The sequence below is a fragment of the Catharus ustulatus genome, chromosome 11 (assembly GCF_009819885.2).
Source record: "Catharus ustulatus isolate bCatUst1 chromosome 11, bCatUst1.pri.v2, whole genome shotgun sequence".
Classification (NCBI taxonomy): domain Eukaryota; kingdom Metazoa; phylum Chordata; class Aves; order Passeriformes; family Turdidae; genus Catharus; species Catharus ustulatus.
Genome location: NC_046231.1, coordinates 14224208 through 14242926, shown reverse-complemented (window position 1 = coordinate 14242926; position 18719 = coordinate 14224208). Strand labels below are relative to the sequence as shown.

Sequence of the window (18719 nt, the reverse complement as noted above, 5' to 3'; positions counted from 1 at the left end):
GGACATCGGCATACCAGGACATTAGGACATCGGAATACCAGGACATTGGGATACTGGGACATCGGGATACTGGGACACTGGGAGCAGCACTGGGTACAGGAGTCGGCAGCCCGACTCAGTGTCCTGACACTTGTCTCTGCCTTGTCACCTAACCCCACTCTCTCACCTACCCCTGCCCCATGACATCTACTCTGCCCTGTGTCACCTCTCCCTGCCCTATGCCACTTACCCCTGTCCTACATCACCCACCCTGCTTAATGTCACCTACACCTAGTCCCGCCCTGTCACTCTGCCCTTCTGCCTCCTCCTGCCTGGCACTCCATTCCTTCCCCCAGTCCCTGCATCCCTTCCTGTGCCACTGAGCCCTACCCCAGTCACCATGTCCATTCCCTGTGTCACCACATCTGTGTCACTGTCCCTCTGCCTCATAGCAGCTCCATGGCTCGTGATTTGCTGGTCCTGGCAGGAGGAGCAGGGCAATGGCAGTCCCTATGTCACCACCACCAAGGGACCATGCAATGGTCACAGCAGAGCTGTCACTTACACCCACAGCTGGAGGGAGGACACAAAACTTGGACGCTGCAGCCGTCTTTTGGAGGAAAAACCAAGGAATCCTCAGATCAAGGCTCTGCCATCCCTGCTGGAGCAGGGCTGCTTGGGGGATAGAAGGGATGCTCAGCCTAAAACACATTTTTCACCCTGGCTCTCTGCTGCTCACCAGCTCATTGCGGGATTTTCTTCTCCCAAGTTTTCCCAAATGGCAGGGAAGTTTCCAGGCCCAAACAAAACAGCCACACATGGGGTTTGTCACTGGCTCCAGCACAGCCTGCCCAGGGGAAGTGTTGCCATGGCTACAGGGAAAAAAAAAATTCAGATCCAGCAAGAAGGCTGAGCCGATGGAAGTGCTTAATTAAAGATGAGAAGGCATCAGGGAAGTTCAGATGAGCGCAGAGCGGGGACGCAGCCGGCACCAGGCAGCTGCTGGGAGTTATTTGGGGCACTGCCCATCCTGCTTGGTACTTGTGCCTCTTATTTTTATCTTTTGGCTGGAAGAATAGCAGGGGTGAGGTGCTTCCTCTGAATGGCAGGGGCCTGGAAGAGCTCAGTGCAGTGGAGATGGAGCCACGCCTGGCTCTAACGCTGTGGGGAGCTGAGGCAGGGCAGGACACAGACCTCAGGCACGGGAAGAGATGCTGTGCCAGCATCCCATGAGAAGAGCCACAATGGGACTCTGAGCAGTACCATGGCCTTCTCCTCCTCCCTGTTGCACAACGCAGCCTTCAGGCACACGTGGGACACTGAAGGGTGTCCTGTGTATTCAATTCACATTTCCTGTGGTTTGGCACAGAAATTAATACAAAAAAATCTTCTTTTTTTCCATTATTGCTGCACAATTTTCCCCAGTAGAGTCCATTGCTTTACTGTCCCACTCCCTCCAGAGCAGATTTTTCCTGGGGGCTGAGAGGGGACATTCACTGCTTCTGCAGGGCTGGGTTTAGTGATGTGTCCCCAGTTGTGCCCAGGCAGGGGAGTGAATGGGCATAGGGACCAGCACTGGTCCATCATCTGCTCCACAGGGAGCAGAGCTCCAGCCCAGTGCAGGGAGGGCTCTGGATCACCACCCCATCACATTCATGCTGCTCCATGACACCCACCTCTCTGCTAACAAAGAGCCAAGGTTGCTCCAAGCAGCAATATTTGGGGTCCAGGTGTACTCCCTCCCTTCTCTGGGGAAATGCTTCCCCAAGCTACCTCTCTGAAGCAGCTGGCAGTGCAAGAGGGACTCACTGCTGTAGGAAGGGATTTGCTGAGATTGAGAAAGACTTTTAGAGAGGTCTGTGAAGCTTCAGGAAAGGAAAGTAAGGGGTGGTTGTGCTGCTGTTTGAAGCAATCTCCCACATGGCTTTCCAGGCACTGGGGATGTCCCCTCTGTGAGAGAAAAGACCCAGGTGGTTTCCTGCAGCCTTCACCCTGTCCCACCACCTAGGCTGGATATCAGGACCCAGAGAGAGGGTGACTGGGCACTGGCACAGGCTCCCCAGAGAAGCAGTCACAGCACCAACTCCGACAGAGTTTAGGAAGCATTTGGACAACACTCTCGGGGATGATGGGATCCATCACATCAAGGATTCTTGGGATATCCTGTGCAGCACCAGGAGCTGGACTTGATGTTCCTTGTGGGTCCAACTCAGGACAGTCTATGATTTCATCTGAACATGCCATCATATTTTGGAAAGAACAGACCGTCATGCTGCTTACAGAACCAGGACTTAATTCATCAACACACTAAAATCAGCCCACTGCCGTGACCCAGATCACTCCCCCCTGCTCCAAACATTCAGCACAGCAGGGGAGAGTTGAATTCTTTCCTGCAAATGAAATCCTTGCAGTGAAGACCTAAAGCTTTTGGAAAAAAACCCAAACAACACACCACTATAGCAGAATCCCCTTAATTCAACTGCAGGTTTTCAATAAAATGAAACATCTAAGGGAATTTTAATAACTTGAAGGCAAGCCACATGCTTGCTGCTGAGCTGAGACAGCATAGGTTTTTAAAAGCTTTCTGATTTACTTTTAAATAGGAAAGAATGCAAAAGGCAAACCTCACATAAAAAAATGTGGGAAACCGAGGCTTGCAAAGGAAACAGGATGAATCACACCATCAGATTTTTTGGGTCACAGGGTTGTTTCTCAGATAACAGCAGAGATTTCTACTTAAACACTCATGATATGGTCCAGCCAAAGGTTGTGGCAGAGGTTTCTCCTCTTGGCCTCACACTTTTATGTGAATCTCACATGAAGACATCGATACACCACCTCTGTCTTCTCCAGGGGACTGGAAACAGCAGGACCCTGTGATCTGGAAAGTTTTCTCTGGACTGATGAGCAAGGAAAAAGAAAAGGCTGGCACAGAGGATGAAGCAGACTGGCTCACAAGTCCATGGCTCTGAGCGAGTAAAGGAGGAGCCGTGCCAGCTCTGTCCTGCACTGACACAGGTGTTCCAGGTGTCCCTTTGCCACAGGTGCAGCCACATGGGACAGTCCGTGCTGCTGGCATTCCCTGATCAGGCAGCACCTGGGCTCACTGCCAGCCACAGCACTGAGAAAGCCAGGATCACCATGTCATTTGGGGCTCTTTTACCACTTGCCAGGTGTCCTCGCTTTTCATGCATCTTTCAGCTTATCCCTATGACCACAGTGCCCTGGACTTCAGAGGCAGGTAAATGGCACAGAGTACAGGAATGAAGAAAGCTGAGATTGTCATTTCAGCCATGGATTTGCCAGAAACCACCACAAGCACTGAAAAAAAGGCAGAGCATCAAGGGAATGTGTCCTGCCTCTAGCACAGAGGACTTGCTGCTCTGGCATTACCACAGCCCACTGCACTTTCCACTGCTCGGAAGTTAAGTTGAGGTACTTTGGTTCTTGGTATTTTTTCCATAAGTTTGTCAGCCTAGTGGGATCAGTAAGAAATACCTGTGCCAAGTGCTGGTCAAATGTTGGTCCTGCTTCTCCTGAGCTTTGAGTTCTCATCCCCCAGGGATCTGGTGCTGTGGGGTTTCCCTGGGTTATCCTCCAGTCTGGAGATTGGATGTAGGGGGAGCAGTTAAACCCCTCCTTTCTTTCTAACCAGTGGCATTGGCACAGCAAACAAAAACACAGTTTTCAAGATCACAGCAGGTTTTATTCCCTCACAGTTCCTTCCTCACATGTCCTACCCATCTTGCATCACTTTATTTCAGACTTTTGAAATTCATTAGCAGTAAAAAAACCAAAATTGTATTAAAAGTATCTCCAAAGCCAGATGAGCTTACTATGTTAATTTTTGCATTTCCCCTCTCCCCTGCAAATGAATAAGATCCTTTCCAAAGTGCTCAGGGCATCTCCCTCTTGCCATTGACAGGTACAAAAATTGGGATGTTCATGCAAAATTTGGGCTATCCAAGCCAACTCTGGGCAGCTGAAAGAAAAGCCCCAAACTGTTTAAGGGCTCAGACGCAATTTAGATTTTTTTTTTTAACAGACATAATTTGCTGAAGACTTAGCTGTACAGTGATTTTCAGGTTCAATTTTAAGTTGCATTTCAGCTGTATTCAGACACGAGCACGGTATCTGCCTCTGGTGCAGCTGGGGAGAGGAGCAGACCTGGCCTGCTGAAAGCAGGTGCTGCTGCCAAGCTCCTCATCATCTCAAACCCTGCCTGAGAAGTACCAGCACAACAGCAGGTTTTTTTGGATGCTTCCCTTCACATCCCAGCCCAGCCTGACTCTGATTAATTAATGGAGTCTGCTGAAATCCCAGCCTTAGATACTCTGGCTGCTGCTGGCTACAGCGAGTGCACAGCTGCCTTCCACTCCCACTTGAGAGACTTTGTATTTACCAAGTATTAATTAGATGAATGTGAAGCACCATTTTCTAGGCAGGGGAAATTATCTGCTCTCTCCCTGCCCTGTAACAAGCTCATACTGGGACAAGTCTGAAAAGGGAGCAGGTAGAAGTGGTTCTTTCTTGCTCTGCACATCTGCCACTTCTCATATTTCCCTGCTTGCGCTGTCCTCCTTGACAAGCACTTCACTCCTGCTTGATCTGGAAAGGGAACAGCATTGTAAAAGATGGAGCTGGAGCCTCTTTCCCTTTTCAGATTACCACCAGAACTGTCCCAGAGACTGTCCTGACAGTCACACCCACCAAAGGGGAAGAGCTGCTCTATCCGAGGGCTCCTCCAAGTGCCAGGAGCTGCTGAATAAGTGACTCTGCCAGGTAAGCACAAGCAATGAATCCTTCCCTTCAAGTCCTCCAGACAAGTCCTCCAGACCAGGCTGGGCAAATATTTTTCAAGGCTGACCACAGGTAACATCACCCAGGGGGAGACAAGGGGGTCACCCCAAGATCTCCCCTTCACCTGAAGTGCTACCATTTAATAGAAAACGTTCACAGCCCAACTGTTCCTCCTGGTGGCAACATCTGCACCATGGATACTGAAGCTGACACCAGTAATTGCAGCATGAAAGGCTTCAAGCAAATACCCATCTGGAAAAAAATGGAAGAAATGTCATGGAAGGCTGAAGGCTGTGACGGAGGGCGAGCGTCAGTGGTAAACAACTGGTCAGCTAAATTTAGGAAGGCAGGTTGGGAGCTCTCCATGACCGGTTGGGTGTCTTCAGTTCAGACCACTGAGTCAACTAAAAACATTTAGCTATGACAGTGATGAGCTTTATAGAGAACTACAAGATAAATGAAGGGAAAAAGGTTATCTAATAATTACTGTCACTGTTTCACATCCAGCTGCATCCACAGCTCAGCTTGACCTTTGAGGAACAATGAATAATGCACCGTTCTGGTGGATGTTCCCCCTTTCTTGACAGACCGTCAGCACACTGCTAAGGGAGAACCTCTCCTGTTTGTCCTTTACTCACTGCTTGGTTCAATTTCTTTATGTAAGAGGACCAAGAAAATCCCAGAAAAATATCATACCTGTTTCAAAATATTTCCCCTGTAATTTAACATTGCTAAAATTCACAAACCATTGGGGCTCCAAAATCTGCTGCAGGGACAGTGGCACAGCTCTTGTGAAGCATGGGATCAAACTGATCTGTCTTTGGGCACCAACCCAGTCTGCAGTGCTGAAGCCACTGATCTCCAGGACACCCAGAACTGATCAAAACCAGGGAGAGACAGACCTGGATTCTGTGTCCAGCTTGGCAATGCTTACATGGTGCACAGGTAAGCCATGCCTTTTACTGAGCTAAATTTTCACGTCCTGATAAATTGGGCAATGAAACAGAGAAGTGTGAGGGGTGCTGGGGATGTGTTGCATTGTAGCAAACAGCTACTGAACTCTGCAGCTGGTCATGAGGAACCAAGGATGAGGAAAGAGAGGGCTTTCTGGGAGACCTTCTGGGAGGGGAAGGTCACACAACCCCATGGCAATGCAGTGGTTTACCAAGCTGTAAAATCAATTGCAATTCACCTGCTCTGCACCATTGCTTGTTCCAGGCAGACTTCATCTCTAGCCTGGCCTGTTTCATGTATCCAAAATTCTTTTTGTGGGCTTCTACTGCCTTCAGACCAGGCCCTAACAAAGCAGGCCCAGCAGGCACCAAGCCCCACAACCAACTCTTGACTTGGCTCATGTGCAGTGGGGAACACAGATCTGGGGCAGGAGAGTGCCCCAAGAGACACAGCTGGAGTTCACAGTATCTGGGGCTCTGCTGACACTGGGGTTTGGGAATGTGCCAGAGTGCTGAAGTGCCAGTAAGCTGTTTTGGTCACTGGCTACTAACGAGGGGATCATCCTGGCAAAATTCAAAGCAAACCTCTGCACGTGATCAGATAAAGCACAAAGATCAAAAGGTCTATTTAAAATCTGGAGAGAAGGGGACAGTCCCACCAACAGCTCTCTCCCAACACTTGGAAGTGTTCACACACATTATGATATGAAGGATTAATGGCTGGAGGTCACGGAGAATTTGTGCTTTCCCCCAGCTTCCCAAGGAGGTGAGTGACCAGTTTCTGCAGGGCTTCAGCCCGCACCACCGAGATGCGCAGCACTTCCTCGTGGTTGGCTTTCTCTTGGCTGTTGTAGCTCATCACCACTTTGTTGGTGATGAGGGAGATCCCAAGGACTCGGAGGCCACAATGCCTGGCTACAATTACCTCTGGGACAGTGCTCATACCTACAGTAGGAGAGAAAAGGACCAGAATGAGTCAGGATTTGCACCAAAACAAGATTCTCTCCAAGGCTGCAAACCACAATCCTACCCTCCAAGCACATGCCCTTGTCTCATTCCCCCCAGGCCTGTGTCTGAACTCTGTAATAGTTAAAGGCTGTGATATGTACAAAGCTCAAATAGCTGCAGCACTACGGTTACACCTCTGCTCAGCACAATAAACCTCCTGCATTTGATCCTTGTGTCACAGCTCCCTCCTCAAGATGTGTCAGACTGCTTGCAGACTTGCTAAGGAAGGAAGTATTGATGTGCTGTATCATTTGGCTCTTCCTTGACTAAAAAAACTATTACAAATAAAAAATTGTTTGAGGGAAGGTGAGCTCCTTTCCTCACACACAACAAATCTGCAGGTATTAATGAACAGACTTCCATCAGCCAGGGATCATGGAAAGAATCATAGCTGGAGGAACCATATTGATCATGGCACTAGTTTTGTTGCACACAGTTGGGAAGGTATCCATGATTACCATCCCTAAACAAGACTCATAAGGAGGACTGGTTTGTAGAGATAAAGCACATTGAAAATCTTTACAATTTCAGAAGAAAAATACTAGAAAAATACTTCATCTTTATTGGACCCCACTCAGTCCTCCTGAAGTGGAGTCATCTGAGCATGAGAGACTTTGTGTTTGGGAAATAAACACAAAGTTGTGCTGGGATCCTGTCCTGCGCAGCTGTAAGCACAGGGACTTTCTGCAAATCCTCCCAGGAGCTGCACTAAGCCACTGCAGAATGAAGCAGAAATACACAGAGCTCATTTCTCCAGCCCCAGGAGACTTAGAGAGAGAAAGACTGAAGGCAGTCAGCCTTGAGCAGAATTAACTGTTCAATCCATGTGCTCAAAGAACCCTGGCAGCTCACCCACAGCATCAGCTCCCAGCGCCTGCAGCAGGCGGCACTCGGCGATGGTCTCGTAGCAGGGCCCAGCCAGCAGGCAGTACACCCCTTCCCTGGTGAAGCTCAGGAACCCCAGCTCCTGTGCACTCTCCTTTGCCAGGCCCAGCAGATCTTGTTCATAAGCATCTGACATGCAGGGAAACCTCACTCCAAACCTGAAAGGCAGTAAAGGACACAGCCGTGTGACAGTGCTACTGCTCCCTCTGTCAGAGTCCAGGGAGGGTCATTCTTTGGAGGAAATGTTAAGGGCAGACCTGCCATGGATGCTGCAATCTCTGTCATTCTGCTCTTATCATCACGTAATTCTGCCATCAATTGTGGAATAGTTTGGGTTGGAAGGGACCTTCAAAGGCCATCTCATCAAAACCCATGCAGTGAACAGGGACATCTGCAGCCAGATTTGGTTGGTCAGAGTCCTGTCCCACCTCACCTTGAACCTTTTCAGGAATGGGGCACCTACCTGGGACATTCCTGCTACATCTAATCACCCAAGACTGACAGCACCCAGAAGTTATGGCTGTTAGAAGGTCTGGCACGACTTCCCTACTGCAGGAATCCTTCTGGAATGATCTTTCAGGGGCTCCTGTCTCTAGGGAGCACTGATGGCCTGTTCTCTCTCTCCCCAGTGACTGTTCATGATGACTTTTAAACATTCCCCACCAGACATTTGCTGCTCTTTGGGCTCCCTGAGGCACAAGAGTCCCACAGGCTGTCTCTGAGCCTGGCCTGATGGAGCATCAATCTCTACATTTAAGACCCATCACAGCAGGAAGCTGCTTCACATCTTGGAGCTCCAGGGCCATATTCCAGGTAGCTTTCATCTTCTGCTTCAAAACTGGGTCTCTTGCTTTAGGTCTCAAAATAGCAGCTCATTCCTGCTCCTGATGGAGTGAATCCTGCTCTTGACTCAAGGAGATGTAGATGAAGAAGTAGAAGTAGATGGCAAAGATTGTTATGCTGCCACTAAGGAAACCTGGAAAATAAACTCCCAGCCATGTTCACCAACACAGTTCAGTAGGAGTGGACCAGGTCCCTCATTTATGCTATTAAAGCTTCTGCTTGTTTACATGTTCTTCCAGCTGAATGCTTAGGGCAGTAGGGGGCTTATTTTGTTTTTATAAACATTAAATATTATATAAATAAAAACAAAATTTCCCTTCTAGTCTAAGGTAATAAGTATTCATCACCATGAAAATTGCTTCCCTTTTCTGAAGAATGGCCAGCAATGCAGAAGCCCAATCTCTAATTTATTAAAAAAATATTATTTCCACATCACTTCATTGCCTCCAGTTTTGCTCTGTTGTGCTTAGATAAATCCTTCCTGGTAGCTCAGCTGGACAGGATTTTAGGAGTTTGTTCAGCTAAATCTCTGCAATACTTTGAAACCTGATTCATAAAGACCTTTTGCCCATTTTGATGCCTTGGTCAGCAGTACAAAAGTCACTTCCCAAGAGCACTGCAGTCTCACCAAGATGTGCTTTTGGTAGGCAGTGAGGCAGCTATGCTGCCTTTGAAAGTTGTCCAGATGCAGTTGTTTGATTGGAGTTTCTCCTCCTGCTCCAGAGCAATTATTCAAGTCCAGACAGCTTTAAACACTCCATGTGGCTTCTCTGCTTTTGATCACTTTCCTCCAACCCACAGCAATACCTGTGAAATGTAAAGATGTTCCACTTCAGATGGTGCTGTCCTCTTGCCATGGAATTGCAGCACAGTGATTATTTCTCCCAAGGCAGCTGCCAGCACCTTTCAGATTGTTTCAGAAGCAGGAGCCAGGTCTGCAGTTACATCAGGAAGGAACTAACTAAAACCAGGCAGGCCACCTTACTCTCAGCAGAACTTTTTCTCTGGAAAGATCCAAGGACAACCCAGATGCCTGCGCCGCAAACACATCATTTTTCAAGAGGGGCCTTCCACCTTTCCAGTCTGATGGTATCTTGGAAAGATTTTGGGATCATAAATTCATTTTGGAAGAGACCTTGAGGTCATCTAGTCCAGCATCCTGCTCAAAGCAAATCCAAATCTGGTGGCAACTGCAGTTCAGGGATGAGGATATGTTAGAAGCTCCTCTCTGCACTCTTCATAAGGTGAAGATTCTGCTACACAGCCACTACAGGAAACCTGACTTCCCAGTTCAGCCAGCAGCAGGTAACTCTTGGTAGATCTCAAGGTTTCTGAAGAAGCTGGCAATACAACCACCTCTCATCAGAGTGATGCCTTCAGCAAATACAGAGGGATCCCAGGTTAAAGACCTGGATACAGCAGTGGTGATCAGGAAATTTAGAGCTTTCATCTTTGCTCTGCCTTCCACTTACTGCCTGGCCTCTGCTGTACCCATTCCATCACACCAGAAATGGCTGTTGATAAACCCAGGCTAGAGACAACACAGTTCACTGATTGCTCAGTTAAGAGGAACCAACAGAGAGAGGAGCTGATAAGAAGAGGAGCAGTGGGTGTCTTTAGCAGATGGTACAGCTGGTCATGTCAGGAGAAGGATCAGAAACCTACTTGTACAAAACAAAACCTTCTGGGGGTTTGTGTGTAAACTCCTTGTAGGCTTGTAAAAGTAAGCAACAGCCAAGGGAAGACAGAGCACGTGGCACAGAGCTATTGCTGTAACTCTTCCCTTGTGGATACCTGGAGCCAAACTCTACCTCTCAGTAAATATTTGTCAGTAGGCACCACTGGCAGTCCCAGCCCATGGCTGAAGGAAGAAAGGATTAATTGGTAACATGGAGCTGATGTCTTCTTACCGCTCATCATTTGGTCCACGCAGGGGATTCTGCCCTCCCAAGCCAAACAAGCTGATGTGATCCCTTATGAACATGATGTCCCCCACTTGGAAGTGGGGATTCAGTCCTCCAGCAGCATTTGTGACAATCAAGATCTCCACCCCCAGGAGAAAGAACACCCTGATGGGAAAGGTGACCTGCAAAACCCAAAGCATATGAGTATCACAGTAAGCAGACAGCTACTGCTACTACATCTGTAATATCACAATTTGTAGATGCAAAGAATCTATATATGGAGACAAAACAACCTTCTTCAATTTTAAACATTCCTCTAATTTAAATAGAATGTTAATGGGTTTTCTTAAAATTAAACATAACCTTGCAATGAAACAAAATCTTGCATTAAAATCCAAGACCTCATTTTCTACAGTGGCACCAAGGTCAAATAAAGGTGGTACAGAAAGAACATGCAGATAGTTTTTGCTCACTGCCAAGGTCTTGCAGAGATCAAACCACTGTGCTGATTGAAGTAACTACTTATGCACAATGACTTGGAGAGTAATCCAAAGCTAAGGAACAATTGGGAACTGGAGAAAAAAAATTAAGAAGTTTGATTTTGAGGAGTCACAAAGAAATTTGGATGATACCTGCTATCAATCAAATGCTACTGCGAGCAAAAAATTTCCTAATAATGGATACCACTTCTTCCAGAAATTAGTTAATTTTAATAAACAAACATGTCTTGATAAAGCTAGTTTTGTGTTGGGTAATTTTAACATAGCTGTTTTTCTACAAGAAGTTGGAGGGTGCCAATAATTGCAGTTTATATCCAAATGCAAACAACCTCAATGCAAAAAGGAAAATCTCAGAGCTATCCAAATAAACAAAGAGCCAATAAATAAATATTATTGTTGTTTTCTAGCAGAAAAGGTAGGTAACATAAATGGTAGGTAAAATAAATCTCCACACATTCCAGTATGTTAGCTGGGAGGTTATAGCAGCTTGCAGTAGCCTTGGAGCTTTTTCTAGGAAAAAAAATTTGTAAGCTATATAAATGCAATAGAAGATTAAAATAGATTATTCTCATTGAAATTTCCTGGTTGCTGATTTAAATCATGATTAAACTGACTAAGTTAAAGCATGTAAATTAATCTGCCTTATATGATAAAATATTTCCCCCTGCAAGAGTAGCAGGGTCAGCCAATTTGTGTGGCTGTGCAGCATCACCTTCACCCAGCAGAAGCCAACCACCTCTTGGTTTGAACTCCCAATTTCATTTTTTAGAGACAAATCTGAAATCTAAGAAAGACTCATTTCAAGAGCAATGTAAGTTCATTGCAAGAGCTAACATCCTGCAGCTGGATAGCAAGGCAAGCAGTCACTTCTGCCGCTTTTACAACACATCTCCCCATCATGAATATTTTCCTTAAGGAGAACTCACCGTGCTGAAGGAGTAGCCCTCGTAAGAGTGGAAACGTCCCTGCATGCACACACAGGGCTGTCCATTCAGCTCCCCAAACACCAATCTGCCAACATGCCCTGCCACTGGAAATTAACAGTGTCATTTTAGTTACAGGTCTCAAGGACTTTGACTTTAGAGGGATCTGTTAGTTAATGATTTTGCTTTACCACAAGGCCCTGCAAAAGCAGGAGCTGGAAATCAAATAAACAAGTACATATTTCTGTGCTATGATATTTATATTTTTTCTTTTACAGTGAACACACATTTCACCAGTGAAGGACTGGTTTGCAGACTTGAGTGATGCCTGAGTGAGGCTCTGCTGCAGGCTGCTGGTGGGTGGGGCACCGATGCCCTGAGTTGTGCTCACCTGTGCTCCGTGGGAAGTGAGGGATGTCCTCATACAGGAAAACTGTCTTGTTTTCCAACACATCAGCCAGACCTCCCAGCCCAGACCCGCAGATGATGGCAATCCTGGGCTGCTGGGCAGCACGGGCACGCAGCCAATCTGCTGTTTCCTTATACACCTCATAGCTATTTCTGCAGGAGGAGAACAGGTCAGTGAGACTATCAGCCCATTCAAACAACAAGCTTCAAAGGATAAAAGTCCTGAAAAGGTGCAGAAAAAAAGAAATTTAATTAAGACCATAATAATAGAACCTTCACTGCTATTATTGAAGATGCATCACTTTTAATCTCATGTATTTTACCCCTGACTACAGGGAAATCATTTGAATCCCCTTGGCTGGTTTCATTTTGTAGATGAATAATGGCTAATGATACTTAGATCACAGAAATGTCACAAGGCATAACCACTCCTGCTTTTGATGGGCTCTGGTCTCTCCTGAGTTACTGAAGAAAGGCAAAAGCACAGTTAGATTGAGAAATTCCAACCTATATGAGTGTGAATGGGGATGTCCAGCCTGTCATGGGGAAATCTAAGTGTGTGGAGCTCTGAAGACACCTGAACAACACAGCTGGAATGCTGTGCAGATGAAGGAGTAGACACTGTCATCTACAGTAGGTAAAGATTCAGGTAAACTTCAGAGACATGGGTCAAGCATCCTCTACAGAGATGGAGAAGCCAATCTCTGTAAGTGTTGAGTGCCATCAGCTCCCACTACTTCCATCTAGGCTGGTACCACATGTCACACACCCGCCTTCTCCAAGCCTCGTGCCTCCAGTACAGAAGGATAAATATGGAGATTTTACTCAGCCTCTTCTTTCCCACAGAGTGGGCATGGGATCACACCTGCAGTCCAGACATAGCCAAGAGGCCCAACGACATCAGTCTCCATCAAAACAAGTGAAAACCAGGAATTTGGGATCCAAAGCTTAGATTGATTCAAGAGGGTGATTCAGCAAATATCTTGGTTAAAAAAAGTCTTATCCAGCAGGGAGCCCCATTGCCTGAGGGTGGGATAGAAGTTGGCATTACAGGGCCTGTTGTGTATCTGCCTCATGGGAAGGGAGAAGAGTTCAACTTTTAACCTCTGAGCCCAGTGTTCAGATGCCTTAATCACAGTTTTGAAACACGATCAATAGCAAAATAATCCTGTAATCCTGTTTCCAATAGGACAATGCAGATACTTTCTGAAAGTCAATATCAAGGTTGATTGGAAACTATCCTCAAAAGCAGGGGTACTAATAGCAGTTCTTGGAAGCAACTCAATCATTACCATGGATGAGTAGAATTAATGATTGTACATGGTAGAGGACTGGGTCCTGGAGTGAACCAACACAGGAAGGGGCAGCAGTTCTCTATATGAAAAGTTGATCTGATTATTGAGAGGTGAGAAAATCAGATACTGTGAGGCTGCAGGTGATGTAAAATTGGAGGTGGTGACAAGCAGTCATTGTCCAGGAATGTTTCTTTCAGTTCTTTTTTATCTAGTCTCTTATTTCAAAAGGCGTAAACCTTAGTAATGCGGTGATGCTGCTCTCAGCAGTCTTAGAGGGCAGACAAAAAAGCTTCAAAGTGGTGCTCCTCAGTCTAGGAGGTCTCAGGCCATTAAGAGGACTTGACTGTCCATGTACAACTGGTTCCTCCAACTAGAGTACTAGATATTAAAACAAAAGTTCTCAATTCTATGCTTTTTCTTTCTTTATACTGACTGGGTCAGTAGTTACTGCACAGGTGTTTTCTGTGAGCATTTAATCTCTTAGCTGTCTAGTTACTACTGTAAGACCTATCCAGCACATGATACATCAAACTTAGTTACAAACCTAGTTACAAACTCTGACATCAAAAATACCCAAAAATGTCATAAACCTGCAATCCAATGGGAAGAAATAACTTCCATACACATCGATTAAAATGAAGAGTCATACTTAGCTGAAGCACTTTTCAAAGGAAATGTTTGGAAATGAGAGAGTTTATTTACCATCACGTACTGAATTTTCTAAGTGTATCATGAGCTCCTAAAATAAGCAGGAGCTGTGAAAGTGACATTAATAAAGACTACATTTGACTACGTTATCACTTGCTCCCAGACAAAAGCTTTAAAAGTGCTTTACATACATTAATGAACAATTCCCCCCAACTCCTCTGTTGAATAACTGTAATCCTTGTTTAGAAATTCAAGAGAACCAAGGGAATTTATGGGTAATACCCAAGCTTTTGACGTACCTGTGGCAGGCATGAGTAACCAACAAGGTCACCAGGATCTGTTCTTCCTCATGACCATAATACTGCTTGTTTCAGTATTTTTTAAAAGTGCATAAACCGTTGCAAAATAATATTAAATAATGGATATTATACCTATATCCTCAGAAATTTTAGAAATGTTGGATGGAACCCATTCAATGACTGCTGAAGACATCAGGACTGACTGAGCTATGCCAAGTTACAGTGAATTCTTTCCTTTTAAACAGAAGATATTAAAAATGCTTCTTAACCAAAGAAGTAAATCCCCAGTGCTGCATATGTTTCCCTGCTTGAAAGGAGCTCCAGCAAGTGCACAGGGGCCTGGCAGAGCCCTGTCCATCCCAAAGGCTTTGGGCACATCAGAGCTGTCCCCAGTGCTGAGAGCGCAGCGATGCCAAAATTAATCTGCTTGCAGTACTTTGCTTTCAGAAACATTCCGGATGACATCAAAGGGACTGGCAAGCACTGATCATTGCTGAATGCAAGGGAGATACCTGCTCAGCAGGAGCAAAGGGGGAGTTTGACCTGTGGGTCACCAAACAGAGAGCTCGGCCTGGAACTGCATGAGCACAAGGCCCGTGCAAGCTTTTTGACAGCTTGAATTAATACATGTAGCACAAAGGCCCCTCTAGCTGCTCTAACAATGCACACCTAATAATAGTGCTCGGTAGCATCGCTTTGGATTAAATCACAGCATCAGCTGAAAACATAATCCCTTTTATTGTGATTGCTGTCATCCACTGGAGGAACGCATCTGTTGAAAAACACAGGACTGTCACCGGTGACAGATCTTTTATGGCATGAAAAAAACCCCACTCTTATTGTGCTTCTAAGTTGGCTGGAAGCAAATCCATGTAAAAAAGCAGACATTTCCCAACAAACAGCTAAAGCATTATGTTTGGGGGCACATGGCCATACCTATTCACACTTTGTGCCTCTCCGGAGGAGATTTTTGCCTCTTCTGGCCCATAACCTCTCCCAAGGTCACCTACTCGCTGCCATATTTCATAATACCAGCACCTGCACAGGCAGATGGCCAGATTCCTCTCCAATAATAAGATGTTTACTTCTGAGCAGCCTTTGTCTGACATTTATTGAGTGCCCAGTAGAAAGAAAACAAGGTGAGGAAAAACAATGTAATTTTGTTAGCCCCATCCAGCTTGGATGTCTGTGCATCCCCTATTTCACAGCACCTTACCTGTCTTCCTCAGCATAGGCCATCCTCCTCCTCTCTGGTTAACCAAAAGAAGGGGATGGTTGCTGGAAATGGAGCTGCAGGGTTTTATTTGACCAAGGAGCAGAGGCCTATTCCTATTGAACCTGCAGAAGCTGCTGCTGTCCCCAGCAGTGAGTCAGGGAGGTGTGTCCCAGCTTCTCCCTGCTGTCCCCTGAGCATCTCTAATCCCAGAGTAGGAGGGGCATGGTCAGGATATCTGCTTTTCTGCCCTCACCCCACATGACACACATGCTCTAGAGCTCTGCAGAAAGCTTACATGCATGCACACACACACACTGTAATGCAGATTAAGCCTAGAAATTTCACACGCACGCACACAACTTTTCAGTGGCTGACAAGGGATCTGCCTGGATTTGCACCTCCTGTGTCACCTGGGAACCAGCTGGAGTCACCTGCTCCTGTGCAATTCAAACCCCTGGAGTGTGCAGACTCTGCGAGATGACCTGTACCACCGACCACTGACACCAGACCTTTCCATATCTCACATCATTACCTTCCCATTCTTTCATGGCAACCAGGGGTGATGACCCGTAAAGCTCCCCTCAGGATTTTTTATTCATATTTAATTGCCTCACCCTTCCCAAAAGGAATTATTTCTTTGAGATATGCTAAACCTCTGTTCAACAGAGTATAGGAGATACAGGAAAGAAGACAAACACCCCTTTAATTTTAGCTTTGCTGTGTATGAAAACAAATATAAAAACAACCTTGTCATATGGATCTGTTTGTGCATCAGTGTTTGATCCCAATAACTGATGTGAACCACATTTTACAGAGCCAGAGATGTTTCCAAGACAATTGAATGCCAAAAAAATTCAAGAAAAGCAGTGATGAGTAGAGACCTTACACGCCCCAGCTGAAAGGCCACATCTACAATATGCATTCACAGCTTAATAGATCCAAAAAGGACACATGGGGGTAGAATTTATAAATATACCGAGCAGGGATTGCCAAGCCTCAATTAGAATTTGTCAATTCTTAGACAAATCAGCCAGACATTAACAAAAATACAGAAAATTGGGCAGCACCCATTTCAGGTCTTGGATTTCTTATTTCTTACATTCTTCTTTCCTTTTTGATCTTGAAGACCTTGCATCAAACAGACCAATGTTGCCCCAGAAAACTGTCTCTGAGAACTTCAAAGTCAAACAAGGTAATAAATGCACCAAGGAGAAATCAGGGCATTTTTAGATAGAGATATACTTCATGCTGGAAAGCAGAAACCCATCGATGTCAGTACAGGCTGGGAGTCTAAAACAACCAGAAGAATTTAAAAAGCCAATTCTGTTTTATTTGTTGAAAAATACAGTTGGCACTGAAGTGATAGGAAATGGATCTGAAGAGAAACCATAATGAGGGCCTTTCCCCTCAAGTTCTTGACCTTTTCCCTTTCTCCCTCAAATTCACACTTCCATTTCTTTCTTACTTTCTCTTAGAAAGCTTAAAATGCCTCTTCTACAGAGACAAGCAGAGGGTTGCTGCCACTTCAGGACCCAGCAGTACATTGCTGTACTGGCACCATGGTGAATCTCGCTCTTGGTTTGCTGGAGGCAGTGGTAAAATCAATATTAAGGATTTATAAATAATTTTCCCTTCTATACCTCTTTCTAACTCTGTTCTTACCATGTTTCCCCTCATTTTTCAGGTATTTCTCCTTTTTTGTCGTTCTCATTCTTCTGAATCTTGCTCATATCTGCCTCTGCCTGTTCTAGGTATATCCTCTTTTATCAGCATTGTTTTTCTGTACAAAACACAGCAGACTGAGAACAGAGATGGTTTTAGGTAGGTTTAACTGCACCAAACCCTGTGCCCAAAGAGGGCCCACACTGCTTGGCTGTGAGCCAGTGTGCCAAAGGACTCTGCAAGTCACCATCACCCCAAGCAACATTCACCCAAACGCAGGGTCTTAGAGCCACTTCCCAGCTCATTCAAGTCTTTCTGCCCTCTGGAAGTCCAGGCTGCTCTTGCCACTACTCAGTACTTCTTTGAAACCCATTATTTGCTGCCATTAAATTAAATTACAGAGCAATGCTAGGCCCTTAATGTTGATTTTCCATATAGCTTGTTGGTATAAGCAGAGTTCGGATGCCCCCCAGATATGTTCCCTTCTTTAGCCTTAATCTGATTATGTTCATTAATCTGATTCTTTTTTGCAAAGCAGACAAGAGAGATCAGACAGCCTGAGAGCCCTGCCCAATTTGCTCTCATCTAAAACAATCTCCTTCCTAGTTTAGATTTACATGGAAAACAGGATTATCAAAAAGGGGCCATTTTCTCTGTCTTTCTGCAGTGTCTGTTATTTAACAGCAACAGAAATTATTTGAGTTTTAACCTGTAATGCTGCATTGGCTGGACAAGTACGAGATAAACGTTCACCCTACTAGGACAAAATTAATTTGAGCACTGAGGGCATTCATGCCAATTAGACTGCAGGGAATATTCCAAATCAGATTTATCTAGAAAAAGAAGGTATTGAATAGATTGCATAATGCTGAAAAAAAGTATTGAGAGTCTTCTGTCCTGAAGGAATCTCAGTTGTCTCTGTCTGTATGTGTCTGCAGCAATTTGTATCTATAATCCTGATTTTACTGCCTTGGCTGTCATTCAAACCCTGCTTCTGTAGTGAGAACTTCAACTGCTACAGGATGCAGATACAATCACCTGAAATAATTTTCTAACAATGCTGTGCATTCCTACAGCAATTTCCATCTAAAGAAGTGTTGTGAAGTATTTTACAAGCATTTCATCAAAACATTTAATTAATGCTTTAGGGTAAGTCTCCACTTCCCTGTGTGCTGACATTATCACAGTATCAAATTATCTTGCAGTCTTCTCACTTGTACTGCACATCACTCTTTCAGGAAGGGAAACTGAGCTGCAGAAATATTCACAGAGTGTCACAGTGGGGACAGCCTAGCCCAGAAGGAAGTATCCCCCAAAGCACTCCAGGCATTACCATGCCCTTACAGGTGCAGTGCTCACTTACCTGGGGAGCATTTCTCCCAATTTTTTCTTACTT

The 18719-nt window shown here is 45.4% G+C and overlaps 1 protein-coding gene across 1 annotated transcript; it reads right to left on the bottom strand.

Annotated features, from left to right (window-relative positions):
- Positions 1-3708: 3708 nt before the first annotated feature.
- Positions 3709-17190, bottom strand: LOC117001353 (purine nucleoside phosphorylase-like). Its single transcript, XM_033069644.1, has 6 exons — positions 15662-17190; positions 12187-12356; positions 11799-11902; positions 10379-10554; positions 7593-7783; positions 3709-6677 (listed from the first exon to the last, which is right to left on the bottom strand). The coding sequence occupies exons 1-6, from the start codon at positions 15682-15684 to the stop codon at positions 6460-6462; spliced, it is 882 nt and encodes a 293-aa protein (XP_032925535.1). The 5' UTR covers positions 15685-17190; the 3' UTR covers positions 3709-6459.
- Positions 17191-18719: the final 1529 nt, after the last annotated feature.

Excerpts from the sequence above, each read along its gene's own strand:
- LOC117001353 (XM_033069644.1), bottom strand. The coding sequence starts at position 15,684 with ATGGCCTATGCTGAGGAAGACAG. Across the intron at positions 11,903-12,186 it reads TCACTTCCCACGGAGCACAG|TGGCAGGGCATGTTGGCAGA; the intron begins GTGAGCACAACT and ends GTTAATTTCCAG. Across the intron at positions 7,784-10,378 it reads CGTGGACCAAATGATGAGCG|GTTTGGAGTGAGGTTTCCCT; the intron begins GTAAGAAGACAT and ends ACTGCCTTTCAG.